Source organism: Oncorhynchus clarkii, chromosome 20 (genome assembly GCF_045791955.1).
Source record: "Oncorhynchus clarkii lewisi isolate Uvic-CL-2024 chromosome 20, UVic_Ocla_1.0, whole genome shotgun sequence".
Classification (NCBI taxonomy): Eukaryota; Metazoa; Chordata; class Actinopteri; order Salmoniformes; family Salmonidae; genus Oncorhynchus; species Oncorhynchus clarkii.
The window spans coordinates 51,283,490-51,305,049 of record NC_092166.1 but is presented as its reverse complement, the minus strand read 5'-3'; the positions used below and the strand labels follow the sequence as shown (position 1 = coordinate 51,305,049).

Sequence of the window (21,560 nt, the reverse complement as noted above, 5' to 3'; positions counted from 1 at the left end):
CTGGGCTCATATCTCACTTACTAGCAAAGATTATGAACAAAATGTGCAAACGTGTCTAAATGCAGCTCTCGCTTTGATCTCAAAACAAGCGCATCTACTCATGACCGCTCATGCTGTAAACTCAGTTCAAAGTGAGTGACTCGTTTCAGGAAACTAGGCTTATGTCGTGTTGTGAATGAGCCAAGTCAGTATGACCTGGTGACTCTTCCAGTCAGATATGTGGTAACACTGAAACAAGGAAGATGAAGCAGAAGGACAGGAAGAGGCCTCAAACACAGGTAGCTGGGGAGCAGCAAACCCAGACAAAGGCAGAGAGGAAATGACGGTCAGAGGTTCATCTTACATGGCACCATCCCGTCAGATCTTGGCCCTGGGATGGAGTTGGAAGAGTTGCTTGATGGCACGTGGGCCATGAAGCAGATGACACCATGGATTTTTGTCACCTACGAAAGAACCAATGTGGTACCTGACTAGACATTGTTGATGTTTAACTACGAGAGAAAGAGACCAAATCAAGACGCTGGACAGAGTGGAATCAAGTATAGCAAAAAGGCAGTTTATTAAAGTCAAAGATATCTTGTCCTTGCAGTTAAGCGTGCACGGACCTATTCATATAGCTCAGAAGGAGTTAGCTGAAAAGGCTGCTTAAACAGAGTGTCCAGCGGATTTTGTACATAGAATGACGTAGGTTGATTCTTGTAGTTCTGTCTTCTGACTGGTCGGTGAAGGTTGGAGGCGGGCCTGCTCTAGCCAGAGCAGGAGCCCCATTGGTGCACAGCGGAGTCCCCTGCTCTTGGCACCCGACCAGTAGAGGGGAGTGGAGTGTGCGTGTGCGTGCTCATGAAATGTTTGTGTGTCAAGGAGTCGTGAGATAGGGGGACTGGCAGTGTCTGCTTTAGGCTCAGGTGTTTCCTGTTTTTGCAGGAGTGCATACAAGGGTCAATGTCAGTGAAATAGTTTGGCACTCTAAGCTCGTTAGTGTTGCTGGATGTTCTTTGTAGTTTACAGGGGAGTGTATTTGAGTGATGGCAGCTATGTGTCCTTCGGATAATCATGTTATTGCATGTAGGCTCTAAACTTGACTGAGGACATCCGGTTTAACCAGAGGGTTGGCCAGCTAGTAATGCTTGATATTTGATTATTTATATAACAACATCCTGTGTAAAGGAGCAAATTTGTGTTAATAAACACAAAAGGAGCACTGGATGTCTATTGTTAGTCCTTACTCAGACGAAGTGTCGAACCACGGCTTTTCAGCTAAAAATGAATTTCAAGAAATGAGTCTTAGCTGAAACCCTATACCCGGGACTTAGCGAGTGTGATTCACCCGTGAGGGTGAGGTCCGGTCAACTAGAAAGGGAGTACCAGCTGCTAGCAGGAGTGTCTGAGACTATGCCACACTTATAAAAATAGTATAACCCGACTTGCGGCGACGATATGGCGATGAGCAGCAGCTAACTAAAGAGGCTGTGTAGCTCCACTTGAATGAGTAGGTGTGTCCAAACTTTTGACTTTTTATGTCTTCACTATTATTCTACAATTTAGACACATTTGCACACATATGGAATCATGTAGTAACCTTAAAAGTGTTAAACAAATCTAAAAAATATATACAGTGGGGCAAAAAAGTATTTAGTCAGCCACCAATTGTGCAAGTTCTCCCACTTAAAAAGATGAGAGGCCTGTAATTTCCATCATAGGTACACTTCAACTATGACAGACAAAATGAGAAAAAAAATCCAGAAAATCACATTGTAGGATTTTTAATGAATTTATTTGCAAATTATGGTTGAAAATAAGTATTTGGTCAATAACAAAAGTTTATCTCAATACTTTGTTATATACCCTTTGTTGGCAATGACAGAGGTCAAACGTTTTCTGTAAGTTATCAATGAACCTACCAGGTACAACCCCAAATCCGTTAACACGGGCACCCTCATAGATAGCACCCTAACTAACTCGCCCTCCAAATACACCTCTGCTGTTTTCAATCAATAGCTCAGCGATCACTGCCTCATTCCCTGCATCCATAATGGGTCTGCGATCAAACGACCACCCCTCATCACTGTCAAACACTCCCTAAAACACTTCTGCGAGCAGGCCTTTCTAATCGACCTGGCCGTGGTATCCTGGAATGACAATGACCTCATCACGTCAGTAGAGGATGCTTGGTTATTCTTTAGAAGTGCCTTCCTCGCAATCTTAAATAAGCATGCTTCATGCAAATTTTTTTAACTAGGAATAGATATAGTCCTTGGTTCACTCCGGAACGGTCTGCCATTGACCAGCACAAAAACATACTGTGGCGTTCTGCATTAGCATCAAATAGCCCCTGTGATATGCAACTTTTCAGGGAAGTTAGGAAATATACACAGGCAGTTAGGAAAGCTAAGGCTAGCTTTTTCAAACAGAAATTTGCATCCTGTAGTACAAACTCAAAAAAGTTCTGGGACACTAAAGTCCATGGAGAATAAGAGCACCTCCTCCCAGCTGCCCACTTCTCTGAGGCCAGGAAACACTGTTACCACCGATAGATAAATCCACTATAATTGAGAATTTCAACAAGCATTTCTCTACGGCTGGCCATGCTTTTCACCTGGCTACCGCTACACCGGTCAACTGCCCGGCACCCTCCACAGCAACCTGCCCAAGCCCCCACCATTTCTCCTTCACCCAAATCCAGATAGCTGATGCTCTAAAAGAGCTGCAAAATCTGGACCCCTACAAACTCAGCCGGGCTAGACAATCTGGACCCTCTCTTTCTAAAATGATCTGCTGAAATTGTTGCAACCCCTATTACTAGCCTGTTCAACCTCTCTTTCGTATCGTCTGAGATTCCCAAAGATTGGAAAGCTGCCGCGGTCATCCCCCACTTCAAAGGGGGTGACACTCTAGACCCAAACTGCTTCAGACCTATATCTATCCTACCCTGTCTTTCTAAGGTCTTCGAAAGCCAAGTTAACAACCCAGCCATCCTACAATCTAAGCTTGATGCCCTCAATCTCACACAAATTATCAATGAACCTACCAGGTACCACCCCAAAGCCGTAAACACGGGCACCCTCATAGATATCATCCTAACCAACTTGCCCTCTAAATACACCTCTGCTGTTTTCAAACAAGATCTCAGCGATCACTGCCTCATTGCCTGCATCCGTAATGGGTCAGCGGTCAAACGACCTCCACTCATCACTGTAAAACGCTCCCTGAAACACTTCAATGAGCAGGCCTTTCTAATCGACCTAGCCAGGGTATCCTGGAAGGATGTTGACCTCATCCCGTCAGTAGAGGATGCCTGGTTATTGTTTTAAATGCCTTCCTCACCATCTTAAATAAGCATGCCCCATTCAATAAATGTAGAACCAGGAACAGATATAGCCCTTGGTTCTCTCCAGACCTGACTGCCCTTAATTAACCAACACAAAAACGTCCTATGGCGTTCTGCATTAGCATCGAACAGCCCCTGTGATATGCAACTTTTCAGGGAAGCTAGAAACCAATATACACAGGCAGTTAGAAAAGCCAAGGATAGCTTTTTCAAGCAGAAATTTGCTTCCTGCAACACAAACTCAAAAAAGTTCTGGGACACTAAAGTCTATGGAGAATAAGAACACCTCCACCCAGCTGCCCACTGAACTGAAGATAGGAAACACTGTCACCACCGATAAATCCACTATAATTGAGAGTTTCAATAAGCATTTCTCTACGGCTGGCCATGCTTTCCACCTGGCTACCCCTACCCCGGTCAACAGCACTGCACCCCCCACAGCAACTCACCCAAGCTGATGTTCTGAAAGAGCTGCAAAATCTGGCCCCCTACAAATCAGCCGGGCTAGACAATCTGCCGAAATTGTTGCCACCCCTATTACTAGCCTGTTCAACCTCTCTTTCATGTCATCTGAGATTCCCAAAGATTGGAAAGCAGCTGCGGTCATTTCCCTCTTCAAAGGGGGGGACACTCTTGACCCAAACTGCTACAGACCTATATCTATCCTACCCTGCTTTTCTAAGGTCTTCGAAAGCCAAGTCAACAAACAGATTACCGACCATACCTTCTCCGCTATACAATCTGGTTTCAGAGCTGGTCATGGGTGCACCTCAGCCATGCTCAAGGTCCTAAACGATATCTTAACCGCAATCGATAAGAAACAATACTGTGCAGCGGTATTCATTGACCTGGCCAAGGCTTTCGACTCTGTCAATCACCACATCCTCATCGGCAGACTCGACAGCCTTGGTTTCTCAAATGATTGCCTCGCCTGGTTCACCAACTACTTCTCTGATAGAGTTCAGTGTGTCAAATCGGAGGGTCTGTTGTCCGGGCCTCTGGCAGTCTCTATGGGGGCCACAGGGTTCAATTCTTGGACCGACTCTCGTCTCTGTATACATCAATGATGTCGCTCTTGCTGCTGGTGAGTCACTGATCCACCTCTACGCAGAAGACACCATTCTGTATACTTCTGGCCCTTCTTTGGACACTGTGTTAACAACCCTCCAGGCGAGCTTCAATGCCACACAACTCTCCTTCCGTGGCCACTAATTGCTCTTAAATACAAGTAAAACTAAATGCATGCTCTTCAACCGATCACTGCCTGCACCTGCCCGCCTGTCCAACATCACTACTCTGGACGGCTCTGACTTAGAATATGTGGACAACTACAAATACCTAGGTGTCTGGTTAGACTAAACTCTCCTTCCAGACTCATATCAAACATATCCAATCCAAAATTAAATCTAGAATTGGCTTCCTATTTCGCAAGAAAGCATCCTTCACTCATGCTGCCAAACATACCCTTGTAAAACTGACCATCCTACCAATCGTCGACTTCGGCGATGTCACTTACAAAATAGCCTCCAATACCCTACTCAATAAATTGGATGCAGTCTATCGCAGTGCCATCCGTTTTGTCACCAAAGCCCCATATACTACCCACCACTGCGACCTGTACTCTCTCGTTGGCTGGCCCTCGCTTCATACTCGTCGCCAAACCCAATGGCTCCAGGTCATCTACAAGACCCTGCTAGGTAAAGTCCCCCCTTATCTCAGCTCGCTGGTCACCATAGCAGCACCCACCTGTAGCACGTGCTCCAGCAGGTATATCTCTCTGGTCACCCCCAAAACCAATTCTTGCTTTGGCCGCCTCTCCTTCCACTTCTCTGCTGCCAATAACTGGAACAAACTACAAACATCTTTGAAACTGGTAACACTTATCTCCCTCACTAGCTTTAAGCACCAGCTGTCAGGGCAGCTCACAGATTACTGCACCTGTACATAGCCCATCTATAATTTATCCCATACAACTACATCTTTCCCTACTTTATTTATTTAGCTCCTTTGCACCCCATTATTTCTACTTTGCACATTCTTCAACTGCAAATCTACCATTCCAGTGTTTTACTTTCTATATTGTATTTATTTATTTAGCTCCTTTGCACCCCATTATTTTTATTTCTACTTTGCACATTCTTCCACTGCAAATCTACCATTCCAGTGTTTTATTTGCTATATTGTATTTACTTCGCCACCATGGCCTTTTTTGCCTTTACCTCCCTTATCTCACCTCATTTGCTCACATTGTATATAGACTTATTTTTCTACTGTGTTATTGACTGTATGTTTGTTTTACTCCATGTGTAACTGTGTTGTTGTACGTGTCGAACTGCTTTGCTTTGTCTTGGCCAGGTCGCAAATTGTAAATGAGAACTTGTTCAACTTGCCTACCTGGTTAAATAAAAGTGAAATTAAATAAATCAATAAAAAAATAGGCGGTATCACAGGATTTCTACCCATCCAAGCAGTCCTTATCGATTCACTTACTCAACACGATAAGTGGTATTACAGGATTTCTACCCATCCAAGCAGTCCTTATCGATTCACTTACTCAACACGATAAGTGGTATTACAGGATTTCTATTTCTATTATTTGACTATGCAGATGGACGGTTGCCACTCCAAACTGTATCAAACAGAACAATCAACAGGGCAGACAGACAACCTGAATGAGACTGAACACACCCACCCCAGATGAGCATCTGAGCGATGAATTGAATGGCCCACTGACTCGGAGTGATTGAATAAGATGAATGGGTTGCATTTTGTGCACAAACTCAGACAGGTCTAAACAAATAAGTCCAGCCAAACTGAATCAGACAACACAATCACAACTCAAACAGACTGAACAAACTGGTCAGATGAACCGTCTGAACAAATGAGTGAATAACCCCACTCAACTGAGCCAGTCAAGACAGATGAGGCACACAACTCTCCCTCTGCAGTGGTCACACACCCATTACTATACATTATTCACATTTTCAACCCTCAAAGTTTCTTATTATACCCCCAATATTTTGCATGCATTTCATTTGAACTGAAAAGCTCCCAATATTTCTTTGGTTCGTCAATTTGGAGACCAACTTGGTGATCTACCGCTGAGACACGTTCCTGAAGCGAACCACACAAACTCTATACTATAGGCAAGAACTTTACCTTTGTTTTCAAGTGGCTGTTTGTGCTGTTCATCCAAGAGGCCCATTCACAGCTGTAGATTTTCACCGTCTCTGGTCCCTTTTTGCCACTCCTGGCAAGCTCGTCATTTATCTTGTGGAAATATTCAGTCAATAATATTTCTGAAATACCGTAGCCTGCAAGTTCAAATAGACTTAATTACAAAGTAATATACGCCGAGCTGGTTCATGAAGTAACTCACTTTCCAGCCTTGGCACACACTGAAATGTAATGTATAAGTGAAATGTATAAGGGCCACACATGTTCTGGAAAATGTCCAATACTATCATTTGTTTTTCAATAGGACAATGACCCAACACACCTCCAGGCTGGCCTCCACAATCACCAATTGACCAATCAACCAATTGAGATGGTTTGGGATGATTTGGACCGCAGACTGAAGGAAAAGCAGCCAACAAGTGTTCAGCATATGTGGGAGCTCCTTCAACACTGTTGGAAAAGCATTCAACCCTAAAAAGTTGACAACCAATTCATTGAACTACATTACCCTAGCAGTAGGCAAAATGCTTATGCTGAAAAGCCTTGTTAGTGCATAGGGTAAATTAGCTTTTGGATTTCCTGTTGTTTTTTTTCGGATTCAGACGAAAGCTAATATTTCACTTAACTTTTTTTGTATTCATATGTTACAGGTTTCTAGTGATACTTATTACAAAGACAATTTCCTCTGGGCTGTACATTAATTCACTTTCGTTTTGCTTTCTGTGTAAGGGACAATACAAACAAGACAATAATGAAGAGAAACAAAGAGATTCATCTCTTTTATTCCCTGTAAACACCATATATACATATTGAATCTGGAATATTAAAAACATTTGACCATTTTACAGAAGATCATATCTACAAATGTATAATAATCACAGTTTGAATTTTCAATCAAACAGAGCACATTGAACAACACCAAGACAATCAACAGAAAATACCAACATCTCGCTATAGTCAGTCATAATTTTACACTCACAACACATCTGTTCATATTGCTAATTTCACTGTTACGGGAGACAAATTTGCCACTCTCTCTCTTTGTGGACTGGTCTCCCAGGCAAATAACATTCATTTAACAATGCTCCAATGTTTTCATGTTGTGAGAATGTAGGCCTAGGTTGGACCACACATGGGAGTGCTTGACCCTTTTCACAATTCAAATGGTACTTTCCAGCACGTTCAAAGTAAAGGTTCCAGCAACTATGGTGGATGCGGAACCAGGCCAGTGCATGGCTTAGTAGTGTGAAACGGGTACTAGAGTTATGCTTCCAATGGTTTTGTTGTCATGGAGGACACATTTCTTTAACCATAAGAGTACCACAATATCCACAGTCACTACATCTGTCTTACCAAGATATCTAGTATGTTGTTCATTTGACAATCAAATTAAACAGTAATGAAACGATTCAGGCAAATTATTTTTGCTGTGTCAAATGAACAATTGTTGCCTTTGTAACATAAGTTACAAAAATCATTGATTGGTGAAAGTCTTCATTGGTTGAAGATACTCTACAACGTTAATCTTTAAGCCATATCAACAGTTTGCTGATCAATGATAAACTGTTTTACCCATAGTGTATATAGCTCTGCTTCTGGGGTATTTGGGTAACTCAGTGATAATAACGAGATGTCTGCTACCCATTTCATTATGTTAATGTATTTATTCAGATGAATTCCTTCTTCAATATTCTCTCAAGCTGCTCCTGAACAATCGATTGACACATTTGCCCACGCTGCATGTTCTCTACGCAATGTTGCGGAGTAGAGAGCCAGACTGGGAATCCTGTGTTTTAGGTTTGCCAAGTTGAAAGGGTGCAAAAAGAAGAGTAGTGTTTCCCCTAGATTTTTTTCCCCTAGGCGGGACTTAAAAGCCCTCAAACCAACAAGCCGTAATCAAATTACACAAATTGATCCTGTGATTGTTCAATAGCGGGGGGCCAAGTAGACTTGTTTGGGGGAGAAGGCATCCCACCTAAACAATGGTGGGAGAAACACTAAAATCCCAGAGGAGTCAAGAGTGGCCTCCTTTACACTAATCGAAATAGTTACACATAGGTGACAAAAAACAAATTGGGGAAAATAACTGCAACCAAAGACTGCAGCTTAGGAGCTAGTCTTCATCAGAATTCTCCATACTTCTCTGTGTGTGTGGTGTGTTGGTTGTAGCATAGGCAGCCGTGGCTGAGGAAGTCACTCTTTATCATGTCCTTGCCAGAAGACAGTGTGTTGCAGGTGCATGTGAGCTCCTCTGCGAGTGGTCGGGCTACCTTTAAAATGTAAATGTTGTTTACACCCATCCCTGGGACCATACGCCTCTAGCTCGGCCAGGTGACCCTCACTATGACAGCTGAAGAACATACTGGTGAAGAAGCAAATGGGGGGAGGCTACAATGCGTTGTCCTACAAATTAATGACAGTAAAAACAAGGGAGTGTGTGAGAAAGGATGGAAACAAACAATTGAATATAAAATAATAATCTAAAAGATTTCCTTCAGTGAATGGACAAAATGAAGAACAAAAAGGAGAGAGCAATGGACTTGATTTTAAACTAAAGAAAAGCAAAGAAAACATTACATGCCAATCAAAACCGACAGAAATAAATAAATCACATTCAATTAACAACTAAAGACCAGCCCTAGATTATCCAGCTGAACTCATTATTATTTATACAACTTCATAGTAGGACATTTGGGGTCAAGCCAGGAGTTCTTCTTTGACATTGGTGTTTGCAGAATGTAGGCCAAATAGCGAATCGTGACTCCAGATACTTTGTCATAAATCGAACATTTGATGTCAATGGGAGATATGCATACAAATACAAGTTATGAATGATCATCTCAAGTAACATTTTTGCCTTAAGTGCTTTGTAGGGCTACGGTGAGAAAGGAAAGTGGACCTGGTGGACAAATGTTTGAAGGGTTGTGGGTTGAGTGCATTAGTAGTCTTTAGTTACTGGTTCACAGTGAGAGTACTACTGTATGCGTTAGGGGTCACAGCAGGAATTCAAAAATATATTCAGCAAATTGGCACAAACACTTTTTTGGGAGAGTAATAAGGATTGGCATGCACATGGACCTGCATTAGCAACTGGCTTCAGAAAATGCTAACCAACATAATCCTTTCAATTCATTCATAAATAAAGCTGTCCTTGGCATCCCAGGAAAGTGTATTAGATTATGCGGGGAGGGGGTAGTAGGGCAATCCATTGGTCAGAGGATCTGAGTACTCATCCCATTGGAGAGAAGAGTTGGGGTTTTTCATAAAGAACAGGCGACTGGTATTCAACACTCAAATTTCTCTGTTACACTGCGTGTGCGTGTGTGTATGCGTGTGTGTGTTCGTGTGTGTGTTCGCATGTGTGTGTCTCAGTTAAATTCTTGATGTGGCACAAGATAGTTAGTTGGTGGGGTCTTCAACATTCCCTCTTCACTTGGTCCTCTATAATTTCCTTCAGACACTCGTCTAGCATGCGCAACTTTCTCTGAGCAATGTCCTCCAGCTATCGTTGCTGTTTGATAAGTCGCTCAATCTCCGCCCCTAACGTCTGAAGATTTTCCTACAGAGAGATGGAGACAGAGACAGAGAGAGAGAGAGAGAGAGAGAGAGAGCGAGAGAGACATCAGGCAACCCATTCAACAGTAAAATATTCTGAGCTGGACTACATTGTTTTCCGTGGGTCATTTTGAGTCCTTCGCCTTGCACATTTCTAGGTCATCAAAGTTAGAAGACTGGAGAAATGGAAGATGAGAATGAGGACAGAGAGAGAGAGTACAAGACAGAGAGAGGGAACAAGATGGTGAAAAAGACGCACAGAAGAAAGAACGAGAGAGGAGAGAGAAAAACAGTGAAAAACAGAAAGATGCTTGCAGCAGGGATGGATGTGTATCGTCTTGGTGCTTTCCTCAGAGACTGATTGCCTGATCACCCCAGTAGACTAATCCTTCTACCATGGGCAATGCTCTGCTGGTCAAACAATTGGACATCAAACCTGGGTCTTCTGTGCAACTCAAAACCTCAATAACCCACTGAGCTTAAGTCTAGGAATTTGTTCTGGGAGCTAACATGGGATTTTGGGTTTCAGTCAAGGTAACTCATAATGCGAGGTTAGTTCACCAAACCAGCGCTCTGGTTGTGATATCTGTGAAGCCAGCTACCATAATTAGTGGCTTTCCATAGCAATATCCCAGTGAGCAATGACCAACGCAGGACATCCATGGACGTTAATAGTGGTTGAAATTTGGTTAGTCTGCTCTGGCCTTGAATTCAACGTCTACAGACGTAGATTTTTGGTCAGGTCCGAACCGGCCTTGATTTGACCCAAACATAGACGTCAATACTGTTTTACTGTACTCTACTATACAGTACTCTACTGAACTCTACTGTACAAACTTGTGAAACAGATGTCTATGATTGGTTCAGATTTGGTCCGGTTTATTTAATTGTCAGCCATTGTTGCCATTAATGCTAATTATTGCTAGTTTGACCACCATAGGGCATCTTTGAGAAGCATTTGATAGTCTTCAATATTGGCTGTACTAGAGAATTTAAAACCTTTTTTTATAAGAACATAGTATATGGGATTGATTTGAAGAAATGTAGCCTAATTGATTGATTAACATTATAGTGTTTCTATTCCAAGAGAAACGAAAAGCGAAACCCTTGGGTTCCGTTAGGAAAATATGGTGCTGTACAACATGACGGTCGGGAGTAGGTTACAGTACTAAGAGCATAACATTTACACACCCTAATTGTAGTCTAACCAAATCCCAAACAGAGATTAAGTGAAAATAAAAATCTCATTGATTTACCAAGACCAGTCCCCATGCTTGTCTCAGAGCAGTGCAAAACAATGCTGAAACAGTTGACCACACAGGCTGTTGCTTCAAATCCTATTGCTTCTAACTTCAATATGCTTTTAAAATAAATAAGACATACACCACTTTTAACAGCACATTACTCAACACTAGTGAGACTCATGTTGCCTACGGTAGGCCTACAGCATATCTACAAATATTTTTTTCAATGACGTGACTCTCTGCCAATAATTACATTTAGAGGATTGGAGGATTCTAAATTAATATCTAAAGGGGCATTTTTTGATAGGGCAAATCTGATATGTGAGAATATCTAAGGGACTTTTATATAATTCTAAATGAAATAATATGAAATGAAATAATAATTTGTTTAAAAAATAACTATATATATATATATTTTTTTTAATTTTACCCCTTTTTCTCCCCAATTTCGTAGTATCTTGTCTCATCGCTACAACTCCCGTACGGGCTCGGGAGAGACGAAGGTTGAAAGTCCTGCGTCCTCCGATACACAACCAACCAAGCCGCTGCTTCTTTAACACAGCGCACATCCAACCCGGAAGCCAGCCGCACCAATGCGCCGGAGGAAACACCGTGCACCTGGCCACCTTGGTTAGCGTACACTGCGCCCAGCCCGCCACAGGAGTCGCTGGTGCGCGATGAGACAAGGACACCCCTACCGACCAAGCCCTCCCTAACCCGGGCGACGCTAGGCCAATTGTGCGTCGCCCCACGGACCTCCCGGTCGCGGCCGGTTACGACAGAGCCTGGGCGCGAACCCAGGACTCTGATGGCACAGCTGGCGCTGCAGTACAGCGCCCTTAACCACTGCGCCACCCGGGAGGCCCAAAATAACTATATTTTGGAGATTATTTCATTTTCAAATAACCGAAAGTGAGCGTTTGTAATCTGAATAAAGGCCCAAATTATATTTATAAAGTCAAAAATATAATTTATATTTTTAGAGGGAGAGAAACCAAAAGCCCGGCATGCCTATAGGGACATCCCGGCCCGCCAAACCCAAATGATGCTGGGCCAATTGTGTGCCCATGGGACTCCCTATCATGGTCGGATGTGATACAGCCTGGATTCGAACCAGGGACTGTAGTGATGCCTCATGCACGGAGATGCAGTGCTTTAGACCACTGCGCCACTCGGGAGCCATGCACAATATAACCAATATATATTGTCCTGCTAATAGCCCTTCCTAGAAACGTTGTTTGCAGAATTCCCTGCCTGCTATGCTTGTGAAAACCAAGGTACTACTTTTTCACCTGTTAAAGGTTCCAATTGATAAAAATTTAAAAAAGTAACACATTTGCATATTTGAGTTTAACCATAATATTTGGTGTATTATTTGTTCTGTTTTCTGGTGGATTAAACTGAAATTGCAACCAACTTTCTATGGTTTATTTAAAAAATAATCATATTTTGGTTTCAAATAACCGAAAGTGAGCGAAAAAAAAGGCCATTCTTGAACATGAGGTGAGACAAATTTGTAAATAAAGCCAGTTTGTCATTTAGAATGGGACTTGACTTTAAGAAAGCTGAATTAATTTGAGTAATATTATGGAGTTTCTATTCCATGAAAAACAAAACCCTCAGGGTTTCCGTTAGGAAAATATTGCGCTGTACAACGTGACCTTTATTTAACTAGGCAAGTCAGTTAAGGACAAATTCTTATTTACAATGGCAGCCTACATTGGTCAAACCTGGACGACGCTGGGCCTATTGTGATACAGCAAACCTAACTAAAGAATACATTTGATGATAGAATTCTCCCCCTACCCTCCTTCTTTGCAAGAGTCTATTGTCCTGCTCACATCCCATAATGGCACTGTACAACATGACCGGTAGGGAGTAGGCTACAGTACTACACCAAGAGAAAAATAACCCTAACATTTCCACACCCTAATTGTAGTCTAACCAATGCCCAAACGGAGATTCAGTGAAAATAAAAATCTCATTGATTTATCAAGACCAGTCCCCATGCTTGTTTTAGAGCAGCGATGTCTTGACCTCTGAATGCTGTCTTTTCCCCCTTCCACTTGCCTCTTCCATTAATTTTGAAAGAGTATTTTCCAGTAAGCAACCATTTGTTCCCCTTCATTAGCCTATTTTGTTCCAATATTTCTGTCATTCAGTTATATTTATTCCTTATGGATCATGAGAGATGGTGGAAATATTTTTCCTTTTACAGACTATAATACATGGTGTCCAGGTCAGGATAACCAAAACATTTATTAATTAAAAGAATATCAGAAAGAATGTTGGTACTTATTTATTTTGATCAAAAGCCATGAATGAGTGAGTCACTCAGCTTTATGTAGGTGCCGAGGCTATATGACTGTGCCATCAGTTTGACTTTTTAGCAGACATCACTTGCTTATGTTCTCTTAGAATAAAAACCTCCGTGTAACAACCCTTTTAGTAAGCAATACTGACATGTAGTAACAAAAAAAATATATGTATTTTTCCGGGTGCGCGTGCAGGACAGAGGAATAGCAATTCTTACACTATTGTTCAGGAGGAACGGAAAATTGCATGTAATTTCATAAACCATGTGCCATGTGCCATCGAACATCAAAAATCTCTTCCCAACTATTTTGCAACCTATATGGCTTGCAACCAACAATTACATTTAGAGGAATTGGAGGATTCTAAATAGTTTGTTTAAAAAAATAATTATATTTTGGAGATGATTTCGTTTTCAAAGACCTCCCCTAAACCGGACGACACTGGGCCAAATGTAAGTTGGCCGGCACGGCATCGAACCAGCATCTGTAGCAACGCCGTTTGCACTGCTATACAGTGTCTTAGACCACTGCGCCACTAGGGAGGCCCCATCCACAAAGTTTTAAAAGTTTTAAATGCTGATCAATTGCATGTTGGTAAGAGTCTATTGTACTGCTAATAGCCCATAATGGCGCTGTACAACTTGACTGGTCGGGAGTTCAATATAATTGAAAAGTTTATTTCTCTTAGAATAAAAACCTTACTGTAACAACAGTTTTAGTAAGTAATACTGGTGAGTAGTAACACAAAAATAGGTGTATTTTTCTGGGTGTGCGTGCTGTACAGAGGAATAGCAATTCTTACACAATTGTTCTAAATTCAATCACCTTCTTCATCCTCATCATTCAGGTCATTGAAATTCAATTTTGAAGTCGTGCACAATTATCAGTTTCTATTTGGTTTATGTCGCCCATTCATTGTCAGTTAGTGACACATTAGCGCCTTGGGACCCAAAAGCATAATCAGTGCTCTAACTCCCCCTTGCACTGGCCTGGAGCAATGAAGCAGTGACGCAGGGTACAGTACTAAGCCACAAATTCCATATTAAATTAATTATTAAGTCTCAACCACTGTAAAAAAGTTTCTGTAACCTTTACTGAGAATGTCATTGTAGTTGAAAGGTTCTGTTGGTTTGTGTTAGGAAACTTTGAATATGGTCACTGCCAGTTCCAAAGCTCTTGGTTAACACAATGGGAGTAATAATACGTATTCCATACTGTAATCTTCATTTTGATCCATTATCCTTTATTCAATGTAACAACTTTTAAACGTGACAATATTTGTTGACATATAGATAGAAAAGTGAAATGATGTACGGTTGAAATTTGCTAATAGAAACAATGACCCCAAAAAAACATTCTCAACATCCGTGAAAGACCTATTTTCAATGTCCATAAAATACGTATTTTTAACATCCGTAAAACACTTATTTTAATCTTTCACTTAGAACCAAAAATGAATGTGACTTCAATGTCCATAAAATATGTATTTTCAACGTAATTTTGCTCACAAGAATGTCATTGTCCTCACACTGTACCTTGGCCAATGCCATACTAAACAATGAGTCCCCAGTCCGTCATTAAAAAACATATAATAAAAAAAGATTTAAGAGGAAAAAGTAAATAATTGAAAACTTTCAAATTACTATCTTGGCCTTATTTGCCAGATCCTTGGAAATGTCAAGATCATATTGCTAGATTCAACAGATCAGAGAAGTCTTCTAAAAACCATTGCTACATTACAGCCAGTGTTTCCACTTGAATTCCCCATTTTTGTTAAACATCTAAAACCAGACAAAGTATGTAGAAAGGAGCAATATATTTTTAATAAGTAATCTTTGAGTACTATCACCAAAATAAAAATTCCAAATGTCATTGATTTTGTTATAATGTTCTTGACAGCCATGACAAAATGTGTACTATTGCAGGAAATTGCACCGTTGGTCATGCCAACTAACTAGAATAATCCCAGTAAGCAAAACTACATTGAAATATTTTATTTTCCAGACGTTGAAGTTCATTTCAATTTAGGCTCTGAATGAAAGTTGAAAAGACGTATTTTCCAGACATTGAAAATACATTTTTTCCAGACGTTGACCAAAAACCGGACATGTAAACCAACGCTGGTCCGGACTGCACCAAAAAAAAAGACGTCCAAAAGGTGTCAGCGTCGGCCTGTGCTGACTGAGATATAGCCTACAGTGTGGCCTGAAGTTACATTTTAGCAATGCCCATTTATGAGGTAGGCCTACCGTTTGTAAAAAAAAATATTTAAAAAAAGACAGCTGGACCAGAAAAAGACATCCAAAAGGCGTTGGCGTTGGTCCATGCTTACTGGGGTATAGCCTACCATGTCGGCCCGCTATGGAATTTTATGAACGCCCATATATGTGGTAGGCCCACTGTTTGTAAAACAGTCGGTTGCATTGGCTTTATTAGTCCTGATTCCTATGACTACTCAATTTGGGTATTTAAGATCTGAATATCAGCTACACAACTTTATCAGGAGGACTTATCATGAGCCTATTTGCAATGTGTTTACATAGCGGGAAATGCAGAAATATTCTATTTTTCGCTATGATCAGCACCTAAAAAATTGAAGGATACAAACTTGAAACCACTGATCATGACAATTTAGTCCACAGGATGACATTTCTGAACAGCAGTTGTGAGCAGCCTGATTGTCCATTACATATTGTCCATTTTACCTTGACCTGTCCTGTTTTTAGGATACAGTGTTTGTTAACATGTCAGCACATTTTTTACTTAGATTAGGCTATTTGATCGGAGAAACCTGCAAGATCTAAAAAGTTTCCATACTCTTCACATACTCTTTCTACCATATGCAACATCTGCTAAATAATTTTTTCGGATGAAATGTTGGAGCCCGCAGCGATGTGTTTCTCCAACAGCACCCTGGAGAGGCGCGCTGGGAATGTACAAAATAAATATTTTGCGTCCCTGCCTTTTACAAGGTGGTCACATGGCGACATCAGCACTCAGCTAAAAAGCCAATATGCCAGTGGTTGAGAGAAATTGTAGGTTGTTTTTAGGCAGAATTATGTGAGGTTTTATGTGTTGGAGTTGCGTCTTGGTCAGTTTAGCTCAGAAAATGCAACCCTCGTCAATCTGCCACCATTGGTGGCCACCTAATCCTGCTTAATGAGCGGGCCGGCCCTGTGTGTGCATAAAAGCGTTTCCACTGCAATTTGTTGCTTCATCTTTATTCCCGACAAAAAAATGTAATCTACATTTTTCTAGTTTGCATCATGCCTGTTCTTTTATGTGTCAGGTAATTAATCTGCATAAAATGGTTGGATGGAAACATGGTTACTGACTGATAGTGCAGGGGTATGTAGTGTGAGCAGAAGTTAATTGTATAGCTTAATAAACTGAACTCTGGGGCTCTTATTCCCAGCAACACAAGGTGAGACAGTGTGTTCGGGGGACCCACCTTGAGTGTGATGTTCTTGAGCAGCGTGTCCTCCAGCACGGCCTGCAGCTTCCTGTTGATCTCCAGCGAGAGGTCAAGGGTCAGGCCGCTGTCAGCCGGGTGTGAGGTGTATAGGGAGGCCATAATGCCCCCCCGCCTGCCAAATTGGGCTTTGTTAAAGTCTGAGGCCTCTGAAGAGAGGGCGCCCGACTCCTCTCTCAGCACATAGCTCTGGATGATCCTGTAGGGGGCAGAGAAACAATAGTCCAGTCAGTTGCGCACATTAGACTACCATTTCAGGTGACTGCCATCCACACTCAATACCCATTTTAAACTGTTGGGCACATTCAATCAGAGCCCTAATGGCAGTAGTTGTGCACATAAGAGTTAATTAAGCAGGTCACCACAGGAGAGAGGGTTGCCAAGACCCTATTAACCAAAATCACCCATCTAATCAGTATGTGTGTGCGTGCGTGCGTAGGCTATAATGCTTCAATGTTTCACTTGTTCATTTTCTTAGCATCAGCTCCAAATCAAAGTCTATAAACAAGCTACAATGAGCAACAATAAATGCAACAACTTCAAATATTTTAGAAATCAGTCAATTTAAATAAATTCATTAGGCCCTAATCTATGGATTTCGCATGACGGTGAATACAGATATGCATCGGTTGGTCACAGATACCTATAGAAATAAGGTAGGGGGGCCTCCCGAGTTGCACAGCGGTCTATGATAGCTAAAGTATGATAGCTAAGAGAAAACACCTGTCTCCAGATTACATCTTCAAACTAAGGGCAACCGTGGCATGGCATTCGTGACAGGGAGACGCATCCATCATGCATGAGGATGTATACGGTTAAGATAGTCAAGCGTTAGCTAGCTACCTTTTCAGATATTACACATTTCTAAATTTGACAGAAAATGGTTTCATTTCAAGCTAGCTAGCTAACATTAGCTGGCTGGCTCCCTAGCTGACATTATTTATATCCCAGAGCTGTTTGCTTTGCTAGTTAGAGCCTAATGTTAGCTCCCAGCAGATTCATGCAGGGTAGCAATGACATGATTTGGCACTATGTTCATTGTTGTTTAACTACCTAACGTTAGCTGGCCTGCTTATTAGCTAACGTTACATGTGTGATCTTACAAGTTGTTTACATAGCTAGGTTCATTGTTTCCCTAGCTAGCTAGCTACACATCTATCTAGCTAGCTACAAGTGTTACAACACCCGGTGAATATGGCCGGTGTCAGTAAACGTTGGCAAAAAAGCGTAATGAAATTATTACCAGCAGAGCTGGTTAGGATGTTTTCATGTTATACAGAGGTAAACAAATCATTGGCCAGAGTGTGCGCTCTGAACCCCCCGAGAGCGAAACAAGATGGGTGGGGCTAAAGCTTAAGAAGGTGTAAATGATGCTGAATGGGTGTAGACAAATTAGAGCTCTTCACTAGATACTAAAACAGTTGGCCAACAGCAAAATTGACAGAAACTTGTGTCCCTAAAAAAACGATTGCATAACCCTAACTCTTCTCTCCAGCTATCACTCAATAGTCTGGCTGCTGATAAAGTGTTTAATGTGATTAAACATGGTAAGGAGTCCCCCTAGCTTGTGATGTGTTCCATACTGTCTGTTTGGCTTTGGAGGTGGGCATGAATATGGATATGCCATCGTTAGTGATCGACACTCACGCACCATGGACCGAGCAGCTATAAATATCCGATAGTCTTGTCTGTCAGAAGAGGGGATGGACAAGTGTATGTGTGTTTGTGAGAGAGAGAGCGAACGAGTGAAATGCTTACTGGCTGACAAAACATTGATAAAGAGATGATGTGCCAATCCCCTGCAAAAAATCACTCAAACACAGCCTTCAAGAATCCACCAAGCACTCTAAAAAGGAATGACGTCATGTGACACCACCTGACTCTGTGACGGTGTCAGCAAATCAAAGCAGAGTTTGTAAGAGCAGAGTGAGTTAGCAGAGGCTAAAGCCAGGTTAAGGCTAAATTAAAGTTATTAGCTCCCATGGTAGAGACTCTCTGCTCGTCATTAGCATACACTTTGGTAAGACCTCTACTAACCCTTACATTAGCATTAGTTTGCTGAATTTTCTAACCATTAGCATCATGTTTTGCTATGTTTCTGCTTGCCATTAGCTTCCTATTTGACTAAGTCTTCATGTTTTTCTAGGCTGCTTGTATTAGCTGTTATAGCCATACTTTCCCAAGCATCTAGTGTGGCAAAACACAAACCATACCAACAACGCAAGTAGACTAAACAGTTTTGTAGAAGAAAAAAACTAAAATCCAATGGCAAGCCAACACCTGCCAGTAAAACAAATCCTTATCAGTCTCCAACATCTCTCTTTTGCCGCAAGGAGAAAAAGTCTAAATAAGGGATTGAACCCACAACCATTGGAGTTGTACATGTGTGCTTTCTGCTGGGAGTGTTAACACTTCTCTCACTCACTTTGTCTTCTTGCGGATCTCCTCCACCAGCTGCTTGATGTGGTCCTCCATGAACTCTATCTTCTCCTGCTTGCGGGCGTGGGACTTCTGCAGACGCACAATACGCTCCACAAGCACGGCCTTGTCCACCTCGGGGTAGCTGTCCACCACCGTCGGGCCCGACTGGCTTTCCAGTGAGCGCTCCTCCATGCTGCTGCCACCGTGCCGCGCATTCAGGGAGCCTGGAGAACATAACATACAACTTCATTGTCTATCGAAACGTTTTCCTATCTTATATTCCCAACCCCATGCACACACACACACAAGACGCTGGAACAGCACAGGCTCAGCCACAGAGGAGCGTCCGTGCAGCAGGTTAGTTGTTAAGTGCCTCAAGGGCACAAACATAGACATCTAATTATTTTTCAGTAGGTGGCACCAGAGATTCTGATGCCAGCTACACTCTGGTTGCCGGCTCATTCCCCCAGATTTACCAAATCAGCCCTGGGATTTGAACGAGAAGGATGTGGGAGAGCATAGGACTTCTGTAGATTCCGTCTGCAGCAGTGCACCAACCCTGGTTTGTTCCAGCCTAGCACTAACACACCTGATTCAACTCATCCTGGTCTGCATTGAGGATTGTTTGAATCAAGTGTGTTAGCGAAGGGCTGGAACAAAAGCACATACTGCAGGTCTGGAATTATTAATACTAGCCCTACTCCTCATGTTCTCATCTCCTTCTTAAAACCCATTGGATGAGAAAGCCAGAGGTCCTTCCCCTCTGACCTTTCCCTCCAATGGGCTGTGAGAAAGCAATGAGGAAAGAGGACGTGAGGAGAATGCAATTGAGATCTTCCCTAGCACACGCTAGCTAGCTGTTCATTATAACAATGTTTTCTTATTTATACCTTATGTGCATTACACTATGATATTTATATTCAATACAAAATGTATTGGCTATATACAGTGAGGAATATACAATGACTATAAGGTTAAAGTGCAGACTGAGGGCATTTCCATCCATATCGCATGAAGCGTTTAGAAATTACAGCACTTTTTGATTATTTACCAATGAATGGTAAATGTATTGTGTCATTACTAACAATTCATTAAGGATTATCTGTAGTCATAGCAGCATCTACTTTAATGTAGTGTTTAGAAACATATGATATTGTAATTTACAATAACAGTGACTCCAAAATGACAAAATGAAGCAATTAGGCACCTCAGGGGTTTGTGGTATATGGCAAAAATACCACAGCTAAGGGCTGCTCTTATACACGACACAACGTGGAGTGCCTGAATACAGCTCCTAGCTGTGGTATATTGGCAATATAGGGGCGGCAGGTAGCCTAGTGGTTAGAGCGTTGGGCCAGTAACCGAAAGATGGCTGGATCAAATCCCAAACGCTGACAAAGTAAAAATCTGTCGTTCTGTCTCTGAACAAGGCAGAGTAGGCCGTCATTGTAAATAAGAATGGGTTCTTAACTGACTTGCCTAGTTAAATAAAGGTTAAATAAAATAAATATACCACAAACCCTTATTAACTGGTTACCAACGTAATTAGAGCAGTAAAAATACATGTTTTGTCATACCCGTGGTATACAGTCTGATATACCACCGCTGTCAAACAATCATAATTCAGGCTTCGAACCACCCAGTTTATAATACATTATTTACTATAAATTTCGATGGGGCACAAAATAATCTGAAACAACCAAAACAAACGGAAAATGCGTCCAACAAGTTAGTTGCAAATGCAAGGAATATGGGACCAAATAGAAAACTTTATCCTACTTTAATACACATAAGTGAAGAAAATATGTACTGATGCTAGTGGTTGAATTAATTTGGGATCTACCACATCCCACAACTGTCCCAAACTATATTTGGAATATTTATTTTAATTGTATTTATTCGCACAGAATAGGTAAACTTTTGTACTATGGGGGAGAGTATATTGACATAGGCTAGTGCTTTTGCTGTTCGTTAGGCTTAGTCATCTTGTTGGCTGACGAAAAGTAAATGTGGACTTCTCCCAATATCTTCAATATGCACCTCGGAAT

The 21,560-nt window shown here is 41.7% G+C and overlaps 1 protein-coding gene across 2 annotated transcripts in view; it reads right to left on the bottom strand.

The window, feature by feature from the left end:
• Positions 1 to 7,271: 7,271 nt before the first annotated feature.
• Positions 7,272 to 21,560, bottom strand: part of LOC139376476 (coiled-coil domain-containing protein 186) — a 110,873-nt gene continuing 96,584 nt past the window's right edge. For both annotated transcript variants that reach the window (XR_011627933.1, XM_071119109.1), the window contains 3 exons: positions 19,517 to 19,736; positions 17,071 to 17,290; positions 7,272 to 10,064 (listed from right to left, as the gene is read on the bottom strand). Coding sequence is in view for 1 of the 2 variants with exons in the window: in XM_071119109.1 (XP_070975210.1) it covers positions 10,008 to 10,064; positions 17,071 to 17,290; positions 19,517 to 19,736 (497 nt within the window). In the remaining variant the exon portion in view is untranslated. The remainder of the gene's footprint in view (positions 10,065 to 17,070; positions 17,291 to 19,516; positions 19,737 to 21,560) is intronic.